Below are 22,442 nucleotides of genomic sequence, written 5' to 3'. Positions count from 1 at the left end.
AGCTTCCTTGAAGAGCAGCTAAAATTATTGGGAGTCAGGTCAACCTGACTTCTGAGTTCATATTTAAAAACAGTTTTTCTCAGTTTTTTTCTCCCATCCTTCAGCTTGGTAATAGGTCCTTTCTAGCACTGGCAAATTTGAGAGAGAAAATGTTGGGTGAATATTAGGTAAAAAAAGTGGCGACTGAAGTTCTCTGCCAAATCCCGTTGCTTTTAAAACTAGATTGGACGCAGTTCTAGAAAATCCCCTGTGGTGAATAATCCTGTATTGGTGTCGGACCAATGGATCACCAGCAAAATGGACCTTTCCCATCTGGCTTTTATGAATAGCCTTTCTCTGTAGGATCCTTGCTGTATCTCTGCCATTGCCAGTTGGGGCTGGATGGAGTTCTCCTGGGAGCCTCTTGTTGTCAAGGATGAGGTGGAGGCTGAGTTGTGAGACTGGATGCCTTGCCTTTAGCAGCACTCCCAACCTCTTCTGTCAGCATCCCCCATGTCAGCATTGTTCACCAACCACCAGAAACTGACCCTTAGCTTGTGTCCATCAAGGGCGGGCTGCTTTTTCCATTGACATCTGCAGTGCTCTCGGGACGGAAAGTTCTCGAGGCCCTGGTTGGAAATTTAACAGAAGCCCCAGACATTGGATACCTGTGGACTGTGCCTAGGTGGCAATGGCATCAGTGAGAAACCTGCTCTGTCAGTTGCCCGTGCCTGCCCCATAATCTCTGGAATGGGCAGGCTTTCCCGTTTTTCGTGATGGCCTGCATGTTGCCTTGACTTCTTGTCAGACCTCTGGTTTACCCTTGCTGCATTGGTGGTCAATGTCTTTGAATGACCGTTCCACTCTTGGAACAGGTACACAGACACTGCAGACTCAGATCTGATATCTGGGGACTTGCTTGCACGGGGCTCTGATGAAGGGTGAGGTTTTTTTCATGGGTTTCCCTGTGTTCCTGCCTCAAGGCCATTGTATAGTGGGTGGAGCTGAGGGTGAAGTGTGGCTGGGAGGCTAAAGGATGCCTGTCAGCTGCCCTTCTCTACAGGAGGCAAATGGGCTGAAGGGTGAGCCCTCTTCCTCCTTTGACAGCATAACAACTTTTTTCCTAAAAGTGCCCAAAAGACCAATGAACACAAACCACAGCTCTGTGTACATCAGGGGGCTGCCTGTTTTTCCCTTCACTCAGAGATAGGCTATAGAGCTCTCACCTGGCCTGCCTGCCTCTGCTCCAGTCTGAAACAGTGGGACAGTCAGCAAGGGAAATGATGGCTCTGGCTTGAAGAAAACATCGGTGTGCTTGGCACCGTCCCCTCCAGCTTCTGCAGACATTACGGCATCATTGCTGGCACATTCTGGCTCTCATCCATTGAGTCCTACCTTTAAGGCTAGTCTTGCTATCTGAGTCTCTCTTGTGGCCAGGGAAAAGGTGAGGGTCAGCACATTAACTCGTGGTCCAAGGTGGTTGTCTGATGATGGCATTAATAAAGCTCTGCAGCTGTTGTCTTGAAAAAGGAGTCCCATAATTTGTCCCATAATAAGAGGCTCCCTTCCTGGATAGCAGTTCCCCAACAGAGAGAACAAAGGGCTCTTCATGATGTCTGAAGCTCTCATGGTCCCAAGAGTCCCCATGTCCTGGACCTGGCCAGCAGCATCAAGAAGCCAGACTCTACTGCCCTGACAGAATAGGGCCCTGACAAGGGCTGCTTGTTCTGTGGGGAAAGGGGCTATGGTTCACCGCACTTTGTGATTGAGAAAAACTTCAGCAAGTCAATGAGTCAGGCCGCATCTCAGGGGTGGGCAATTATTTTGGGCAGAGGGCTGCTTAATGAGTTTTGGTGTGCTGTTGAGGGCCACATGCCTTGACAGTTGCTCCACCCCCTTGTCGCCACCTTGGCAGAAGTCCCTCTCCTTGCCCCCTGGAAATACTCCCAGGGTGCGGGGGTCATCTTAGAACCAGAAAAAAACCAAATCATACACTGAGTCAAACACCTACTAGAACATAGTTTAATTTTATTATGAAAAATATTTTTGTCATGATTTGTGTTTGTGTATTGTATATAGGGATGATTGCATAATAACTCAAAAATACCTAGTCTTAAAAATTCTTAGTCTTGTATATTGTGGGGGTGTATGGTGGGTGTGGTGGGGTGTGGATATGTGTGTGTATGGGGGGGTGGATTGTTCCTATGTGTGCGGTGTGTGTGTATGGTGGGGTGTGGGGGTATTTGTGGGAGGGATTTGTGAGGGGGTTTGGGGTATGTTGGAGGGCTGTGGGAGCAGGGTGTGGATGTGTGTAGGATTTATGGGGTATGAGGGAGGGTGGGGAGTTTGGGGACCCTCCCCCAGTTCCTCCCCACACCATGCAGCCCTGGCAGGTGGTGGCAGTGGCAGCAGCAGTAGGTGGGGCATTCAGGGCACAGGTGCCCAGCAGGGCATGGCTCTGGCCAGTGCTGCATATTGCGATGAGGGGCACATCCTCCTTTGGGCCGTCTGTATCACTGGTGCTCTCCACACTCGCGCGCAGTCCCTGCACTCGCCGGCCAAAGCAGGGAAGCCCCACGTGCTGAAGCCAGCTGCCTTCCCCACCCCCCAGGGAAAGGTACCTGGGGCTTCCTTCCCTCCTGCACAGCCCTGGCAGGGAAGACATCCAGCTCTAGCACCTGTGGCTTTCCACCCCTGCCCAGTGACTGCAGGGGATGTGCGTGAGTGGCAGAGTGCGCTGGCGATACAGGCAGCCTGGTAGAGGCTGCACGCCTCACTGTGATGTGCTGTGCAGGCTGGAGCCGTGCCCCTCCAGGCACCTGTGCCCTGGGCGCCCTGCCTGCTGCTCTTGCTGCTGCCACTGCCTCCCAGGGCTGTGCTCCATGGGGGCGGTGTGGGGGGATCCCTAGGGGTTCACCACCCTGCCACCCTCCCTTACACCCACACACTGCCCAGCTGAGCTCTGCACTGCCAACACCCCCTTGAGCAGAGGCTCCACACTACTGCCAGCCCCAGCCCCACACTCCACGCTCCCCACCCAGCTGCAGCTCAGCCCCCGCCCCCACCACTTCCCTATCAGCTGCTCAAAGCAGGTCCCTGGAGACTGCTGCTGGCTAGGCTGGGTCCTTCTGCCCATGAAGGTGGGAGCAAGGTGCAAGAGGGTATGTTTGGGGCTGTGTGTACATGTGGGTGCCTCACCCCCACCGTTGTGGGCAGAAGGGCTGTGTGGGGCACAATTTGTTGATGGGCACTCTGGGCTGGATAAAAGTGCTTGGCGGGATGGATCTGGCCCGCAAGCCATATTTTGCCCACCCCTGCCCTATCTGGAAGGAAATCAGCTCTGGGGAAGTGGTTGTGAGAATCACTTGGGCTCTTGCAAGGAGGTTGAATATACCCCAGCTAATGTGGGAGTAAAGGATTAAGATGGTGCATTTAACTTGGGTGGCAGGTCAACAACCATTTCTTTCCCTTTGCATTTCTTAGTCCTACCTACAGATACAGTAGGACTTCCCTTGGGCTGGAAATGGCTTACACTGTTTTGGTACATCACAACCCTCCACAGGGCACTGTGCACTCAGTGTCTGGTTCTTCAAGCTGCCTTCCTACTGTTACGGGCAGTATGTGGCAAGCTTTTCTGGACCATGATGTAGTTCCTCGCCGTGCATGCTGAAGCTGACCTAGGCGCTCTTTCTGACTCAGGTACTCTAGCTCGGTGTTATCAGTGCCTCCATTTCATTTGCAGGCCCTGATCCAGTTGCCACCCTACATCTCTCAGTGTGAGGAGGTTCTTCAATTCTTCGAGACAAGACCTGAAGACCTGAATCCCCCTAAAGAGTAAGTTGGTTGTAAGGAGCCAGTGAGGCTGCTTCTGCGAACTGTTAATAGTGTTGCAGGCATAGATTGTCACCAGATAAAACATACACCTCCGTGAGAATTGTGGTCTTCAGAAGAGGCCCTGAAATTCATTTATGAGTCCCTCAGCTGCATGTTCATATAGATCTGTTGAAAAGGGCTATATTGACATCCCTGGGAAGGGGAAGAGGGCTGTGAAATCTTCCTTTGCACTGACCAGTGTGCCTTGCCTCCTGGAGTGTCTGCCAGTAGCAGTGAGATGGGAGTGTTTTCTGCTGCACCTTGCTGAATCCTGGGCCTCCCCACTGAACTCGTCAGACATGCTGAGTTCTGACGCACGGTCATGTGGGGAAACCCAAAGTCGTTTCATGTAGAAACAACCAAGAGGGGAATAACCTCCAGTTACTAACAAACTTCTGATTAGAGTGGAGGACTCTTTTCCTTTGCCAGTTCCCTGAGGCATCCAAACAGTCCTGACTCTTGCTTTCCATTCAAAACAGGGAACTTTTGCAAGATCTTTTGTGTGCCTTACGCAACCCTGTGTGGTTACAATCTTGTGACTATGAGCTGCTTTGGCCATGAGCCATCTGTCCCCTGTTAATCTCTGAGAGTATAAATACAACCACCAGTCAGCTTCAGCTTCTCTGCTGCTGTCTCTTGTCTGCCCAAGTGTGTGTCCATGTATGCGCCTCTACCTCAGGTTGAGCAATGGAAGAGGATTGATTGATTGCACAAGAGAAGGCAATAAATTGATTTTGACATGTTTTTTTATGGGGGGAAGAGGAAGATAAAAGGATTTTGTTTTTCTCTAAGAAGGAACATTGAGTCTCTTATGTCTCTGGCTAAGCATTATCCTTGTTCCATTTGTATCCTCTCCCCAGACTTTAGATTTTACTCACTTAATATTTTTTTCTCCTTGACCTCTGTATTTATTTTCTTGGCCTGTCATCCTTCCACTCCTAGCCAGCAGTCACTAGATTAGATTGGTCCGAGGGCCCCTGAGTCCATTAACTAATAGCATGCTGTCACCTGGCATTCCCATTCATCCTGCCCAAGCTATTGTTCTCCAGTTAACCTGTGACCCCTTAGGTCATCCATCAGCTAATGCAGTGGCACAGGAGGGAGGGAGAGGCTTAAGGAGAGTTTTGTGACTTGCACAGGCAGTATCTTGTATAGAAAAAGCCCCTGGAGTCTGCTAGTGCTTTGTGACATCCCAGTTCCAAGTAGTACAGAAGGTTGGGGAGGGGAGTAGCTTGTAAGTGAAGTCTGGGTTATGTGCTGTATTTTCTGGATATTGTATGGGTCAGGTCCATGCAGTGATTCTGTTGCTGAGATCTGCTCACAGATGCTGACTTCAGGGGTTAGGGATCATTCTCTGTGTTCAGTTACCCACCACAGTCTGCTTCCTTACTGCATACTGCACACTGTATCCTTAAACATATGGACACAGTACAGGGTATGGAGTCAGGCAGGATGGAGAGTGTCACAGGAACGAGAGGCAAATTCAACCCCAGGACAAAGTAAAGCATCTGAGAGTGATGCTTCCCCAAAATGGGATTTGCTTCCCAGGGTAGCACCCCCAGGTGATGCTGATTTGCACATATTGCTTCTTGCAGGCCTGATGTGTAAGGAGTTCCCTGTTGCCCCAAGTTTTGTACCTGCCTTGTGCTCAGGTGAGAGCTAAACAGAACGGAAAACACACAGGCACCAGCCCAAAGGCACACACAGTATAAACAAAGCTGTGTGCTTCCATCCTGGGGGCCCTTTGGAGGGCCTCTCCCGCACACTTGATGTGCACGTCTCTCTGCACTAGTCTGTGTCCCTGCTCACATGAGGAGAACCCTGCAATTGTTTTTCTTGCATTTGTAAATGTTTGGCCATGGTGGCTCTTGCCAGATTAGCTACTGCCAGCTACCTGCAGTTCAGTCTGATAGTGGAATGAGCTTGCTTTCATTTTCCCCATGTGCTGTCCTCTTGGTAGCAGGAGGGGCAGTTTACAGTAGTAGAAACCACTTAACAGAGGACTTGTGTCCATTTGCCTCCAGCAGTGAGCTGCTGTGGTGTCTCAAGGACATCTCTGTTGTATTTCACATCCCAGCCTGAATGCTCCCAAGGTATTTATTAGCTACAATTCAAAATGTTAATTAATAAAAGTCCTTGACGCTCTCCTCTGGCAAGATTGGTGGGAGCCATTTCCCCAGCTCTATGCTGATATGCTGCCAAATCACCAATAGGGATGTGAAAATGATGATAGACGGCTGGGGCTGATCAGATGCAGTGGTGTGTCTGGGGACTGGCAGGATGTCATCATTCATAAAGGAGATAAATATGGGAAGTTGAAAGGGAGCCAGGCCATGAAAGAAATAAGACAGTGACTTTTTATGCTGTGGCGGCTGAGGGAAAGGAAAAAGGATTGGTCAGCATCCTCTATGCCAAGCAAAGCGGCCGTTCTGGTGGCATCAGTGACCCACTGATTTCTTGCCCCTCTCCATTTTTTCTCTGGTCAGCAGAGACGCTCCCACCCCTTCTACTCTTACTGAAGGCTCAGTGCCAGCCTCTGCTCCCTTTTAAACAGTGTGCAAAGTTCATGTTAACTGCAGTGGAAGCAGGGCCTTGTCCTTGGTAAGGGGAGATGCAGTGGGGTCTTTAGGGCTGTATGTGCATCCTACCTTCCTGGATGTAGATTAGAGATAGAGATGGTCCTGCTTGATATCACCCAGAGGCCTGAAGTCAAGTTGGTCAAGATGGTGTCAGGAGGAATAATTCCACTGAAGGCCATGGAACTCTCTTCTAGCACGGTTTATGAAGAAAATCCCTGGAGAGAGCAGCATTAGGGGATGGAAAGAGGTGGCGTGGTCACTTGGGGCCAGCTCTCCATTTGTTGGTACCTCCTGTAGTTTGAGCTATTCTTTATATGGCCTTGGGTGAGTCGGTTCTCCTTGTTCAGGAGTTCCTCCTGGATTCTTTTGAGACCTTTTCCTACACTTGGCCTTCCTCCGCTAATACTGCTGATCCCCCCCCCTCCAGCAACAGGATCAGTGATGAGAGCACTGTTGTTGCTGGACTTCTGGTGCTTGCCAGCTTTAACCGTGGTGTATTCTGGATCTTTCTTAATCCACGGGTAGGACGGTTTGCTTACACCATCCCACTGCTGACAGGAAAGAAAGTAAAAAACTAAATGCAGAGGCAAGGAGCTCAATGTAGAGACTACCTCTGATAAGCACTCCCCCCACATTAGTATCAACTGAATGAGGCAGGAACCTGGTGCAGCTCTGACTTTTTTTTTTCTTTTTCTTTTTCTTTTTCTTTTTTTTTTTGTGGGGGGGAGAGCAAGGAGGAGTTAAAGAGTTTGAGTCATTTGCACATGCCTGTGCACTTAGTATGTGTTCTCCATACCCTGCTGGGACCACTTCAGAGGGTCAGAGGCCATGTCAGTCCCTGCCACGCACTGAGCTCTTTGCTTCCCCACAGGCCATTGTGACTGATGGCTTTTACGGTGTAGGCACCTGTCCTCTAGGGGTTGGGCTGAGACCAGCCAAAGTCATTTCATATAGGATTCCACCCAACTGAGTGATTTGAAGGCACCGTGGTTGTAACTGTAGGTCTTGAGGCACTAGTTAGGTCTGGTTGGAGGAAGGCAAAGCTTCTGCAGGGACAGAAGAATGCACATGGCAGGAAAGAAGAAACCCACCACACACTGAGCACCACATGGGATGTGGAAGTTTTTTTCTCTCAGGCCTTTGGATAAAAATTCAATTGCAACTAGCCTTAGAGGAAGCAAGCCATCATATTGTTGCTACCAGCGTGCACTGGGATGTCAGACCTGTGGCAGGGCTCTGGGTTGGGGAATAAGGGAACTGCAGGGATGGCAGCTGCTTTGTGTGGATAAGTCTCTTTCTTTTCATTGTGAAAGAGGTTTCCAGTGGCAGAAGGGAGCTGGGGGCATCTGAAGTTCTGGGCAGGAGGCTTTCCCTGAGTCACAGCATTCAGCTGCTAACTGCCCTTGGCAGTTGCTCCAACAGGCAGGAGCCCAGGTTAACTATAACGAAGACTTCCTCTGCATGATGGTTAAAATAACCCTTGGTGCTACCCCAGGGGAAGCAGCAGGGGAACAGATTTGTCCTGGTAATTTCCTGTTTACTCCTAGAAACAACTAACATGCAAGTGAGGGGCCATCCATATTTGCTGTCCATTCTCATTTTGGTCTTCACACAACCCAATAAGATCGAAGAAATGCTTAAGGGACTGTGATCCATTTTAGTAGCTGTGGCTGATTCATTCCCAGCACCTCCTTCTCTACAGTGTTGCTGTGCTTGAGAAAATTTTCTTCCTACATCATGTCTGTCTTTCTTCAATGTGACTTCTGAGTGGGGGTGTGTGTGAAAAGACTCAGTTATGCTCCTGATACAGAAATGATGTGCAAATTAAAAGCCTGTAGCTCACCCTGAGGGAGACTTTAAAACAGAACCTGCAGTTCAGGGGCACTGGTCAAGACGGGTTCATTCTTAAAAGACCCTGAGATGATTTGGTCCCTTTAGTAGGTGAGATAACAGCTGGAGTGGAGTGTGCCTTGTAGATAATATGACAGAATTGTTTGTTTCTAATCTGAAGCCATAGCACCTGCCTCTTCTGTGTATGGGCTGTGAGGAGGCGAGAAGCTTTGGATCTGCATGCCTGGACCTTTTGATCAGATGATGCAGTTTAGACCTGTCCTGTCTCTGGGGTGAACGTCCAGAATTCAAGCCACCAGTGATCAGGGCCCTGGATCAGGGGTCTGGTAGTCAGGTGAAGGTCTGCTTTTCATTGTTTGTCTCAGTTACTTGCCTGTATCCTAAGTGCCAGAGAACTCAGGTCCCTGTAGTCTGCTCAGTGGCTAAGTGGGTGGGCAAGGAGTGGGAAGAGAAATTGCAAGTATAATGAACATACTTTGCATGTAAATGATAAGCCTCCCTCCCCCGTGGCTGAGAAAATACCCATCAGAAAATTCATTGTGACGGTTGCTTTGGCTGTAGGCTGTTGGCCATTCTGATCTTCAAGTTGTTTGCTCTAATCATGTATTGATCCCTTGCTTTTTTCCAACTGAGGTTTAGTCACCGTGTGCAAAGATGCCGGAGGACGCTGTTCTTGGCTGTTTGAGTCAGACGTTAGGCCCATAGAAGATTTTTGGCTGGTCATGACTATGCAGTAATAGGGAGGCATAGCTGTGACATGAAGAGAGGTATCTGCACAAGCTTTAATACAGCTAACTCTGGCACAGATGGTGATGACATTGCAGCAGCACAGATTCCAGTCCTGGCTGCACAGCCCTGGATACTCATGGAGCAGCAGAAGCTAATGCTTCTGTGACTGCCCAGCCATTTTGTACCCAAGCTAGCCAGATCAGTGCTAGCTTGTATAGATCTATGTAGGCTCCAGTTACAGTGCAGACCCCTCCCCTTCCTTTTTGCTGACAACTCAGTTTAACCATGTCACCCCACTTGGCGTGTTTTGCTAAGGTTTGGTTATATGTCTGAAACATAAAGCTGCTCATCAGGCCTTCCCCGTTCCCATTTTAAGAAAGTGTCTGAGCATAGTGCCAAGACTCCATTCTCGTTGGACATGCCCCCCAAATAGCAACTGGCTTGTCAAAAATGTGACACACAAGAGAGATTATTTTCTTTCTTCCTTTCTGAACTGTAGGCACCCCTCAAACGCAAGGGCTTACATATGTCCCACATCTTTTCCCCCCATTACCCAGTGGCTGGCCAGAGAATGTTGGTTTGGTGGGATTGTTGCAGAGGAGAGTCAATCTGTGTCTATGGGTTTGTTGCTGGTCTGCTGTTTGGGGTTCAGAGAGATGACAAGCTAAGGGAAAGGGGCAATACCCATAGTTTCTTCCCGCACACAGGGGTCAGGGGGAGCTGGACTGAGAGAAACTATGGAGATGGAGTCTGTGGGAGGTGACTAGCAGATGGAATCAGGCTACTGCTATGGAAGCAGCAAAGTGCTGTAATTGATAGGTGCAGCCTGCAGCTCCCCAGGATAGAAGGTGCATGATAATGAGCCATGGCCTCAGCAGATGAGGAAGGCCTGTGCCATTAATGAGGTTACGCCTGCAGGCGACTTCGTTATTCTATTAATATAGAAGCTCTGGCAACGTGTGGTTGGATGGAGGCTGGAATGATAGCTGCAGTAACTGATTGCTTCCTGCAACCAGCCTGACAGGGACTACAGGCACTAAGCAGTACCAATAAATCAGAAGTGGAGAGCCAGGACAAGCATGGGACCAAAATAAGAGTCAGGACTGATGTCAGCTGAATGTGCAACACTTTATTTTATACAGTGGGCTGGGAAGGGCCTGCTCCAGACTGCTGCACTGGCAGCAGTCAGTAAATGGAGCTGAAATGTTTGAGATCAGTCCAAGGCTGCAGAAGGGGACTACAAGCACAACTTTCCACATCTATTACAGGGAATGGAACCTATTCCTCCCCCTTGTCTCCATTAATCCCAGCTGCAAACCATAGCTTATGTGTGCTGCACATCTCCTTTCAAGAATTTCGCATGCTTGCTGGCTTTCCTGGAAGTGGTACTAGTTGGGATGCTTTTCTCAGGCATGAGGCCTCCCCATGTGTCCTGCCATGGCTTTGTGCAGCAGCTTATGTATCATGTCTTTGGCCTTAACTCAGGAAACACAGGAGGGGGAAGGAGATGATAATCCTTTGTGAAGGAAGTTCAGGCTCTGCTGCAGTGTAGAAATGGAGTGTGTTATGGAGAAGACTTATCTTGATAGCCTTTTTTACTTATTAGGACAGTAGACACCACTGACATGGTAAATGCTATTAGTTTGGTTAAAAGCCAGTGAACTGTATTCAGGGGCACCTAAGCTATGTCTTCCAGTAACCAGAAAAGCCATGGCTTCTATCATGAATGCCATGTGCTGCAGACAGATGGTATTACTGATAGTAAAGGGTATGTAGACCTAGAACTGGGACTAGACCCTTTGGCTCCAAAACTACAGGTCTCCCTTGCTTCAACAAATGGAGAGCTTCCATGGATGATATTCAGAGGAAGGAAGGCATCCCTTGCTCCTATGCACAAAGACAGCATGCTGCATTTGGATCTTATCCTTGAGACTGGTGAGTTGGAAATAACTAGTGCGGGGTCTTTTTCATATGCTTCAGGCAGGCCCTTGAAGTCAGAAGAGGGCTTGGTTTAGACTGAGTCTGCACTTGGGAACAGAATTGAGCTATTTCTGTAGTTAAACATGAGGGGAGCTTCCCAGGTTGTAGCACAGATTTCAGCTCTTGTGCACAGAGACTCTTTTATTTTGGGAAGCGTGCACTCAAACAGGGCTGTCTAACTGGTGACCTGCAAGCTACATGCAGGCTGGAAGGGGTTAGTTTGCTGTCATGGGGTTCCCACTTAGCCCTAATCAGCCCAGCTGCAATAGCAGCCAGGGACCCAGTGTCTGGGTTGAATCATCTCTGCTGCTGGGAATTGTTCTGATGTGGCTACATGAGGTTCCCACCGGACAGCAGTGCCCCCACCTCCCTTCTCTCTGCTGATCAGAAGAATCTCTGGTTTTCCAGGAGGCTCTGTGCCGCGAGGTTTTCCCCAGCCAGCGGGGGATGGAGGGGCTGCTGCAGGAAGTTTATTGCTGTTTCCTGTCTTGTCTGAGCTCTTGTTCTCTCTGAGGTGATGGACCAAAGCTGCTTATATTCAAACGTGGTGCTGCTCTTTGTGTTCGTGTCTGGACACCCCAGCAACAAAGTGAAATTGCAGCCCCCTTCACCCTTCTTATCCAGACAGATCCAGGCAGTGAAAGGAGACAGAGGAGGATGAGTTACATTAATACCTTTAGCAGATGTCAATGGAAAAGGCAGCTGTTCTCTTCCTCTGCGCTCTCGCTGTCTGGGGGTGCTGGTTGCCCTCCAGCAAAAGCTGATGGAGGTACATTCACCACAGCAGTTCTGGATCTCCCCTGCCCCACTACACTGAGCTCAATAAACTGAGCTGCCTCCCAAGTAGCAGGGCAGCTGGTGGTTGCAGGCAGACTGGTGGTGTGCAGGGCTCTGCCTTCCAGCATGGTCCAGTCTGCAGAGCCTAGAGTCCTGGGGGGACCTTGGGGAACTCATCTCTGCAGCCGGGGGTGATAGATAAAGGCGTAAGGTGGACAAGGAGCAGCGATGGATCCTTCTCTGGCTGGAAGAATCAACATCGAGGTGTTGAGACGCAGCCAGGTATTGGACAGCTGGATGAAATGCCTCGTTTTCAGCCAGGCTTTTTATATCCTTCTTTGTCAGCTTCAACTACCTTGGGCTCTGAGTCCAGGAGGTTCCCCGGCTGCTTTCTGAACCTGGGAAACACTGTGTTCAATCTGCACACAGCTCAGTAACCTCAAGACTCACCAGCTTTTCCTTGATCCTGGGACACTGTGTCCAATATATTCCTGCAGTGTTTATTTTCAATTCTGTGTGGCAGACTCCAGAGGCTGGAAACAGGCTCTGAAACCCTGGGAGTGAAAAGCAGTCCTCTGCTTAGAGCTACAGACAAGGCGACTGTGTTCCTCTGTTGTGAGTTTTGCAGAGGGAGGTGTTGAGGCAGCGAGCCCCTCTCGAGCAGCTGTGGGGAGGGGACTGTGGGGTAAGAGGGAGCATTTGCCTTCTGCACCAGTCCCAGGATGTGTGCCACCGACTCATTCCCCCTCTTCATCACCGTCTGCCTAGAGCAAAAGGACCCATGCAGTGGCAGTGATGGCAAGAACAACAGACGCAGAGGAAAGACTGAGGCAAACCCTACCCTGTGGGCTGGTTGCCAGTTGTGGGATAGAAGCAGAGCTCCCACTTCCCCATAATTGGTGACATCAGGAAACGTCAACACCTGAGCACTCATGAGAGTTGTTGTCCCAGCTGTCCTGGTGACTCCTGTATCACCATCTTTATTTGTGGGGCAGGGGCAAGAAGGGCATTACACGTACATATTCAGGAGGTGAGGCCTGGGTATGCCTCAGGGTCCGGCCCCAGAAGGGATAAAAAGAAGATATTTGCTTTTAGGACTAAGTGGTTTGGCTGAGGGGAGTTTCTACAGCTCTGCACCCCTTCTGAGCCAGGACGGGCTGGGTCAGGGAGAAATCCTGCAGGTGCCTCTGGAGCAGTGACCGCAGCACTATGCTCCTAGCAGATTAGAGACGCATGTTTTCAGGCCAGGCTTTGAAGGCTGCAGAGCAGACAGGAGTCTCTGAATCACCCATTCCTCCAGGGAAGACCACTTTTTATATTTGCAGTAATTGCGTCTTTTAGCACTGATAAGCTTGAAAGAAGAACCTAGCAAAGCCCAGCCTTTGTTATGAGCTGGAGCAGCAGCTCTACTTGGCCTCGGAACAAATGGAGAAGGAGCTGGTTTGTAACAGACTTCACAAGCAAAGGAAATGGTTGCTTGGCAGCAGTACGCTCAGCAGGTCTTGGGCCAGCTGGGGCGGTTCTTCCAGCAGCGGTTGGAAACTCCGGGCCTGGGGAAGGCCCCCTTGCAGGCCAGTGCTGGTCCTGCAGAGGCTGCCGTCTTTGGAAGCCAGAAGAGCAGCTCCGTATGTGTGTGTCAGTTCTTTTTTAAGGCACAAGGAGTGATGCTGAGGTCTGGATCTTACACTGAGACAAGGGATAGCGTTGTGGATTTAGAAAGAAGGGAAGGCAGTTCTTGCCCACCAGCAAGTGGGAGCTAATTACAACCAACCTGTCTCGCAGTGTCACTTAGCTGCAGCGAAGTTTTAAGGCTGCTGAGTGATGTCAGATGTTTGCAGTCTGCACCCCAAAGAGCTGAGGTGGATGCAAGGTTTGGGTACAAGGCAGCTTTTGGGACATGCAAGACATCCTCTTCTGTGAAGAGGACAACCGATTTGCTTGCAGCTGTGGCTGTCCGGTTTACTGGGAACAGCCTTCCATGGCACCCTGTTTTTTCCATTATATTCTTTTATTTTAAATGCGGAAATGCCCCAGAACCTATTCTGTTCAGAGAGAGGCTGTGCAAGGGCCCAAGGCTGCTAAACCCCAAGTTTCTTAGCAGAGTTAAAGGGGTGGAAGGGGGGCAGAAAGGCCTGGTTACCATCTGCTCCTGACTCCCAAGCTGCCAGCCCCTTCCTTGAACTCCGGGACAAACCTCCTGGTGTCTCAGAACTACCCCAAAGCCCCCAAATCCTCCTGCATCGCTGCCGAGAGCAGTACCATCCCCCTGTGCACAATTCTACCCTTCCAGGGTGCTACCGAGACATGTCTTCTGGTTTGGAGTTAAAAAATCTAATTCTCTCTCAGTCCACTTCTGCCTTCTCCCTTCTCTGTGAGAAACTCTCAATGTCCTGAGGGAATTTACAGCTTCCCTCTCCTCCTGTCTTCACAACAGCGTCCATTTTGTTACAAAAGCCTTTGTCTCTGTTTTAAAAGCCTGCAGTTGTTGCTGACATGCTGGTTCACACAGGATGCCTTGATCACAGCAGTTCTAGTTCTCAGGCCTGTTTCTGCAGATTTACAGGGATGGCGCTTCCAAGCAAGGCAGGTAGGGAGGGCGAGGAGGACCCACTGACACTAGCACTTTTCCGCATAAAATGAAAACTTGAAAACATGAAAGTGGGAGGACTGGCATGTGGGGAAGGCTGATCATATCCAGTCCCCTGTGGGAAAAGCAACTTCCGTAAGGTCTCATAGTGAGTTAGTTACAGAGCCATGAATAGAAATTAGGGCCTTGTCCCAAGGGCCTAGGCAGATCTGCTGTGCCAAACACAGATGGCTCAGTTTGTTCCCTTCCTCTGATGATTTTGCCTTTTCTGTCTGTTTCAGGGAACCCATTGGAAAGAAGAAGTCTGGTAAGGACGTTTTATTCCTTCTCTCTAATTTCAGGGAGAGGGAGGGAAGAGCTTACGTTACCAGCTTGGGTACTACTGTTGAGCAGTTGCATCACTGAGAGTGGGTGGGGGAGCAGTTGCTAGACATCTTCAGAGTTTCTTCCAGAGTCACAGAAGTGGAGTGAGCACATTTTGCTTGGATCTTTCCTTTCCTGAGATCCCTAATTTCATTGCTGCTTCAGTCTAGGGAGAGAGCGGGGCCGGGTATCAGTATAAACAGGAGGATGCTTTCCCAACTGCTCGTCCACACATTTCATTGTGAACTACTTGGAACCCCAGTTTTAGGCTTTTCTGTGGGTGCTTCATCAGTCGTGCCTCCAAAGGTACATTGGGCCCTCCAAAGACAAATATAACTCCCCTGCTCTCCAGGGGACTACTGCAGGGTGGAGAGGAGGGGGAGATTCTCTGGTGGCCTTACAATAGCAGAGCAGCTCTCTTCTGCTTCCCTTGGCAGCCCTTGGCCTTAGGATATGCCAGGGTGATTTTGGTGGAGGGAAGGGGAGTGGCAGGAGTGCGTTGCTCTCCAGCTATGCTGGACCACAGGAATACGGATTAATCTAACCCTTCCTACAAGCTCCTTCATCTCCACATTTGTTTCCCTCCTCCCTCACTCTCTCTTTCTCCATCGTTTTGTTCCTCCATTAGGGTTTATCCAGAGAACGGCTTCTTACCTTCAGAGAGGTAGTAACAGCTGCTCACCACTTGGGCCTTGCTCTTGCTTTGCCTTCCTGCTGGGTGGCATCCACTGTTCCTGTGAGGGGAAATCAGGGTTCCTTGCAAGAGGCTATCACAGGCCCTGGGGCTCAGTTTCTTGGCTGGCAGATATGGGGGAGGGGCTGAAGAAAGAAGGTGCATTGGACTTTGTGACTATCCTCTCGGGGGACATATGGCTGGTACTGGAGTGTCAGCCTGAACTGGTGGCCTACCTACTAGTTCTGAGGGCCTCGGTATGGAGTGTGCAGGTTGGAAGCCATGTCCTGCATGTCACAGGCAAAGGATGAAGGGGAGCCTGTCTGGGGCTGCAAATGTGTGACTACAAATGCCATTCAGTCCCTGCTCCTAGTGAATTGGCCTGGGGTTGTGCAATACTGGATGAATTATCAGAGCTTCCTGATCGATTGTCCCCCTCCCCGTCCCCCAACTTTGGACAGAGTTCTGTGCCAATGTGATACGTCCCTCGTGGGAACAGAGGTGGAAACCACTTGCCTGCGGGAGCGTTTTAAGGGTTTGCTTGGAGTTCCTGGAAATTTGGCAAGGGGAATCTTCAATTTGTGGTTGCAAAGGCATGGCTACCTTACAAATTTTGAATTGTGGGGGTTACAGAGAAGGACAGTAGGTCATCCAAAGGAAAGATGTAAATGTTAGCTGAACGTTCCCCCTAGAATAGGGTGGAGTTTTTGGATTGAGAGCTGGGACCTCGCTGTCAGAGAGAACAGTTTTCAGGTGAAGAGGAAGGGTACAAGAAAGACACTGGAAGATTGAGTCCTCTTTTCTTCAGAGCCTAAGGAGAACAGAAAACACTGCTCCCACATGAGACTTGATAGCTTCTCTGTCTCTCACACCGGGTACCCACCATTGATTCTGGGCTTTGGGGCTATTATCTATCATTCCTTAAGTCTTGTTTTCTGCATACTGGTTGCATTTGTAGCTTGTTGTACTTCATGAAAAATGTCCTAGCCTCCATTTAATGGGATCAGATTGATGGAGGAGTAGTAAAAATTCCCTACTCAAAAATTGCCCGACCAAGGCATGGAAGACAGAACCTTGGCCCCTGGTAAAACAGGATTTGCTTTCCTTGTGAACAAGTCATGTCTGGGCATTATTTTGCTTTCTCTAGCATAGAATTAGGTTCATAATCAAGCTCTGCGGTGATGGGGTTTCTTCTGTCTTTGACTTCTGCAAGGTATGTCTCAAAACGGTACCCAGCCTTGTGAGTTATGCAACGACCCATTATCAACTGCAGATGCTGTTCACAACTCCTTGGATAATTCTCCACACCAAATCAATGGGATGTGAGCAGACTCCATGAGGAATGGGGGAGGGGATGTATAATAAGGCTGTGGTCTTGGTTCAGATGATTCTTTGAATGGCAAATGTGGAACTGAAGAGCATGTTGGTGTGGATGAAGACTAATAGCTTGGGGACTCATGGAAGGCATTGCTATTCTTGTCGCCTTCTTGCTCTTTCTTGAAGGAACTAAGGTAAAAAAATCTCAGTTCTCCAATACTCCTTTTTTCAGGACAGAATGAGAGCAGCTGGGAGCCAAGTCAGTAAGAGTCAGGTACTCTTGTGTAGCTTGGGATCAAAACCGCTTTATTTTTCTTGCACCCAGCCCACTCAGACTGGGAAGAAAAAATGGGAATATCTGGTGTAGATGGGAGAGAGGAGAAGGTTGTCTGTTTAATAATAATAATTCCTCAAGGGCAGAGTCAGAGCACCATGATAGAGTCCTTGCTTGCAAGAACTGCAGTCTTTTTAGCTTGGTAGATTAGGAGCTTTGCTTCTCTTTCAGTCCTGTGATTCTGTGGTCCCATCAGTAGGGCAATTGTATAAGCAAGGCCTGTAAGCTGCAAGGAACGAGTATAGGGCCATTGACAACCCCTTGAATGCTACTTCCTGTGTTCTGGGGTGGTTCTTGAGTGCCATCTTTTGTACCTCCTCTCCTGCTGCTTATGGTGCTGATCCTGACTCCAGGGTGGAGGGAGGACGGACACACAAAATGTACTTTTAATGCAAATTGTCCTTAAGGAAGTTACAACTGCTGATACACTGTAATAGGTTTAGCAGGTTTCCCAAGGAACCATTATTTTATTTCTCCAATGATGGTCAAGAGGTGCCAGTTGCCCTTGAAGAAAACTAAAAAGTACAGCCATCCCAGAGCCCTGGACAGGAGCAATGCATGCTAGATTGTTCGAAACTAGATTGTCAGGCATAGAAATAGATGTTGCAGGGTTAAATGCCTGCTGGTGGAGTGCCAAATCACCCTGGACACAGCTTGGTGAAGAAACTTAATTTTGGTCTAACAACAGGGATTTTTCAAAAAAGGCCCAGTGGAGAGAGTTGTTCTAGTAGTCCCATCAAACACTGATGAGTGTTGGAGACTGAACTTAGCCCCACTGGTAATTGGTTTTGCTGTTGTTATAACCATAATGCCTAGGAGGTCACAGCACAAATAACCTGTGACTTGTAGGACATCAGGATAGACACCAGCAGAGACATCAGAGGGGATGGGGAAGGCTCTTGGCAAGTAGCAAGACTCTGAAGTCTGATCTGGCCATTTATTCTTTCACGTTAAAATAATTTTTACAAATCCCCAGGGCTGTTTCAGATGTTTTGTTTCTAGTTTTTGTTTTTTCCTTTCAATTCCAATAGAAAATATGTGTAAGCAGATAAACCCTCCCCATTACACTACAGTACTCTTCCAGTGTCTGAGAACCAGCAAACAAAATTGCCATTTAACAGGTTTTATGTATAATACACACATGATTAAATTTCTCTAATGGATTTTTAAAGCAGATATTAATATAGATAAAGACAGTTAGTGGTTAGTTTTATTTTTCACTAATTCTTATCCTGGCCACATCTCTTGCATTGTATTGTACATGAATGTGTTATAGTAGTGTAGCAGGACTGGCCCCAGGAGTGGCCATAGCACCGCCTAGTAGTTGCACAGCTCCTGCACCCACTCTGGCTCCTGGGGTCTCTTTCCTTCCTTCTTTCCTGCCATGCCTTGTTGTAATCAGTTAAATTGGTGGAAAAGTAATCTGGCCTAAAATCCTGGGGTGAGCCCCTGTCCTGGAGCAGGGATGGGCAGTTATTTCGGGTGGAGGGCCGCTTACTGAGGTTTGGCAAGCCATTGAAGGCCACATGACAGGCAGCCAGGGGCAGATAAATATTAATTTTCTAAATTTTAGGGGCCCCGTGGACCAGATAGAATGGCCTGGCAGGCTGCATCCAGTCCATGGGCCACATTTTGCCCATCCCTGTCCTGGAGCGAGTCCCTCCTGAACTTCACAGGTCTCAAGCTTGCCCCCACTGGCACCCCACCTGGCCCATCTGTGCTCCAGCACAATAATCACTTTAAGGGCTAATTCCATGGCTTCAGCCTCCCCTACAGCCATGCCCAAGCCTTGCAGGTGTTCCTAATCATCCATCAGTGGGTGCTGAGCCATTTAATCTCGGCCTTCCTGTCCATATCAATCTCTGCCCCTCTTGGCTCAGACCTCTATTCCTTCAAGCCATCTCTGCCTCTCCTTGGACTCAGGCATCTCTGTCTTTGTCCATCTCTGCTCCTGCTGGGGCTCAGGTTCCTATGTTCCTAATCAGTCCTGGCCCCTCTGGGGCTAGGGTCTCCCCGGCCCTGTTAATCTTCACCACACTTGGGCTATGGGTCCCAGACCCTGTTTCTCATCCCTCTCAGGCTATGCTTCTCTGGTTCTCACCCTTCTTGGGCTATGTTCCTTGCCCCTCTTGGACTTTGGGCCCTTGACCCCACTTCCGCCCTTCTCAGATATTGTGCTCAAGTCTCTGTTCCTCTCTAGTCATCTTCCTCTAATGGTAGCCTGCTCAAGGGGTGGGGGCCCAGCCCCTACAACTGTCATGTGCTTCTTAGGCTCCCCTGGGAACTCCTGACCTTTCCATTAATTCCAATCCCAAACTGCAGGTCACAACTCCAACACAAAGATGAACACACTGGCTATATCATAAGTCCTGCTTCATCTGGCTATGTAAATAACCTTCCTCTTTAATCCTGTAACCTCTTACTTGTAGCCTTCATGGCAGGCAGCTTTCAATGTGTCTCTTGGCTTTGGTCTTTTAAGTACAGGGCTCCATCCCTGGTGGTTTGTAGTCTTTAAGACAAATGACTCCCAGCCAGTCTCTCTGACAAAGCCCTTTTCAGGGTTTTTTTGTTTGTTTGTTTTGTTTTTTTAATTTCTTGTCTTGGGCCAAGTCAGCCAGACAGCTTCTAATTCCATCAAAGCTCAGTCATTCAAAGTCTGCGTGGTGCTACCACCGGCAAGTATCCTGCCTCCCAGAGTCTTCATCCTGGGGCTTCAGGTACTCCCAAATCCGTGACAGGGATCCTACATGCACACCCTAAGCCTGGAGGCCTTGGGGTTCAAATGTCCCCTAGTCTTGTGTGCCCCTAGCCAAAAGGCTGGAGGAGGAGGCTAAAGGAAAAGCCCAAGAGCAATCCCCTGTCACCATAAATTGCATAGCCAAGATCCTCCCATTTGGAAACTTCAGTAGACTCTCACAGGGGGCTGCCTGCAGTGCAATGGAAAGGTCTCCACCATCAACTACACCAAGTAATTTAAGGCCAAGAAGAGAAGTCCTCTTCAAGGCAGGGCTCCTCCCCTGGCAGCCTGCAGAGACAAATGGCCTCCTAGTCTCAAGCCCTGGGTTTTTATACTTCCTAAATCCTGCCCCTGCAGGTCATGTGGCTCTCTGCACCACCTGCAGGGCTGCTTCATCAGGACCTGCCAACTATTTGTCCTGGGAGCTGACAAGTACAGCTGCAGCTACTTCCTTGTTGCCTGAGTAGGCTTTGCTGTACTGCCTTACTGCAGCGGTCCCACACTTGTCATAGCCTACTGTGGTATCTAATTGCCTGCTCTCTGCAGCCAGCTCCCTCTATGCAGTGTTTCCTTGACTGTCAACAAGAGTTCTCCTCTTCCTTAAGGGCCAGTTCTGTGCCTGGATAACAGGGCTTCCCTGGTGTCTACTCCTGCACAGCTACCCTCTATTCAGCTGCCTGGACTTACCTGTTACAGGTTTTTCCCTTAAAGTAACAGGAGCATTAGACTCCCTATTGCAAGTAGCACCTAGATACACCAACCAAGATTAGGGCCCCACTGTACTAGCGCATGCTAGAAGATGCTGCCTGCCTTGAACTGGTTCTGATTTCAGTTTGCATGATGGAGGGCAACAGAAGCAAAACAGGAACCAAACCCTAGAATTTCCATGGCAGAGTCATTTTGGCCAGGTACGGACATTACACTTTTACTGGTATAAGTAATTGAAACTGGTCTATACCCATAATGCAACAGAGGTGTGGCACCCATAGACCGGTTTTAAAATGGTGGAACCTGGTCTAAGATTTGTCCCCTCAACCAAAGGGCAAATGTGTGTTTTTTTGCTACCAATCTAAACTATGCCACTTACAGAAAACTGCATAACTAAGATCAACTCTGCCTCGGGCTTTTTTAATGTCTGTACCTAGCCTTTAAGACTGTTGCTTGAAAAGCAACTCCATATGATTGGCTGAGCTGAAAAGGAGGGATGGGAAAGGCTCGGGACAAATAGAAGACAGCAGAGAGTGGGGTTTTCCGCATAATGTCTTAGTGCATGTTCTCTGTATGAGAGCAGAAAGAAACCTACCATTTCAATATCCTTGACATACATAGACTCCTAGGTATTCAAGGCTGGAAGAGATCCATGGACCATCTAGTGTGCATAACCCAAACCAGAGGACCTAGAAAGCAAAAACAGCTTTTGTTACTCGTGTGGGGCATTAGAGGGGAGAAAGGAGACAATAAAATGGCAAATTGGGTGACAAATTGACTTAGGAGTCGCACCTAGAGAGTGGTGGTGGATGGGTCAGTATTGACCTGGAAGGATGTGGGCAATGGTATCCCACAAGGCTCGATCCCTGGACTGGTGCTGTTCAGTGTCTTCATTACTAATTTGGATGAGGGTGTGGAAAGCACTCTGTCCAAATTCACAGATGATACCAAATTATGGGGTAAAGTTAACACACCAGAGGGTAGGGAACAAATCCAGGCAGATCTGAACAGGTTGGAAAAATGGGCGAAACAGAATAGGATGCAGTTCAATAAGGACAAATGCGAGGTGCTGCACCTAGAAAGAAGGCATCACCAGCACACTTACAGGCTGGGGGAGGACCTTCTCAGCAGCACAGGGATCTTGGAGTCACTGTTGGCACCAAGATGAACACGAGTCATCAATGTTATGAAGTGATCAGCAGGGATCCTAGTTTTCTCTGATTAAAAATTGCAAATTCTCTGGTTAAAAACCCAAAATCCATGATAAAAATTAAAGGCCCCCCACAGCCCCTCACAGTGCTGCTGGTGCCCCGCACTCCCCCTCACAGTCTCAACAGCCCTTCTGATGCCCCTCACAACAGCCCCCCATACCAGACCCACAGACACTGACACCCACCCCAGCAGGTAAAATGTGTGTGGGGGAAAGGGAAGGTGCCGGGGGGGTAGATCAAGAAGGGGGGGGGAGTGTGCCCCCATGCCCACTCCCAGGAGCAGGGCCAAGGGGTGAGGGCAGGGGTGCCACTCTGTGGGCCACACACGTGCTGGCTGGCCTGACAGGAGGTTCACACACTGAGGCCGCCACCGCAACTGTGCGACTGCGCCCTACACTACCATCCCACGGCCACCTGAATGGCTTTGTGGGCAAGTGGAGCAGGGCATGGCGGCAGCAGTGCAGTGGCAACCACTGTGTGCGGGGGCACATATATGCTGCCCCGCCTGGCGGGTGAAATGGGGCTTGCATGCAGCGGCATGCCCCACAACCGGCTGCACGGCTCCGGAGCAGTGTGGGGTGGTGGCAGCTGCATGCAGGGTGGGGGGGCTTTGTGGGCAAGTGCTGCCACCATGGAGCCATGCCCTTTGCCCCTGGATCCTAGAGGTAAGTGGGGCTTGAGGGCTGTGGGGCAGGGCTGGGGAAGGTGGCTGCGAGATAAGGGAGCAGGGGGTGCTGCTGCCCC

At 49.5% G+C, this 22,442-nt stretch overlaps 1 protein-coding gene across 4 annotated transcripts in view; it reads left to right on the top strand.

Moving 5' to 3' along the window:
• Positions 1 to 22,442, top strand: part of SH3PXD2B (SH3 and PX domains 2B) — a 125,995-nt gene that overhangs the window by 74,077 nt on the left and 29,476 nt on the right. For 2 of the 4 annotated variants that reach the window (XM_019506416.1, XM_019506415.1), the window contains exons 4-6: positions 3,722 to 3,813; positions 14,637 to 14,662; positions 15,347 to 15,382. In XM_019506416.1, coding sequence (XP_019361961.1) covers positions 3,722 to 3,813; positions 14,637 to 14,662; positions 15,347 to 15,382 — 154 coding nt within the window. The remainder of the gene's footprint in view (positions 1 to 3,721; positions 3,814 to 14,636; positions 14,663 to 15,346; positions 15,383 to 22,442) is intronic. The other 2 variants (XM_019506418.1, XM_019506417.1) reach the window with 1 other exon arrangement.

The sequence above is a fragment of the Gavialis gangeticus genome, unplaced genomic scaffold (genome assembly GCF_001723915.1).
Source record: "Gavialis gangeticus isolate Ggan-Ray unplaced genomic scaffold, GavGan_comp1, whole genome shotgun sequence".
Classification (NCBI taxonomy): Eukaryota; Metazoa; Chordata; order Crocodylia; family Gavialidae; genus Gavialis; species Gavialis gangeticus.
The sequence above is the reverse complement of the archived record's forward strand: the minus strand, read 5'-3'. Positions and strand labels throughout refer to the sequence as shown.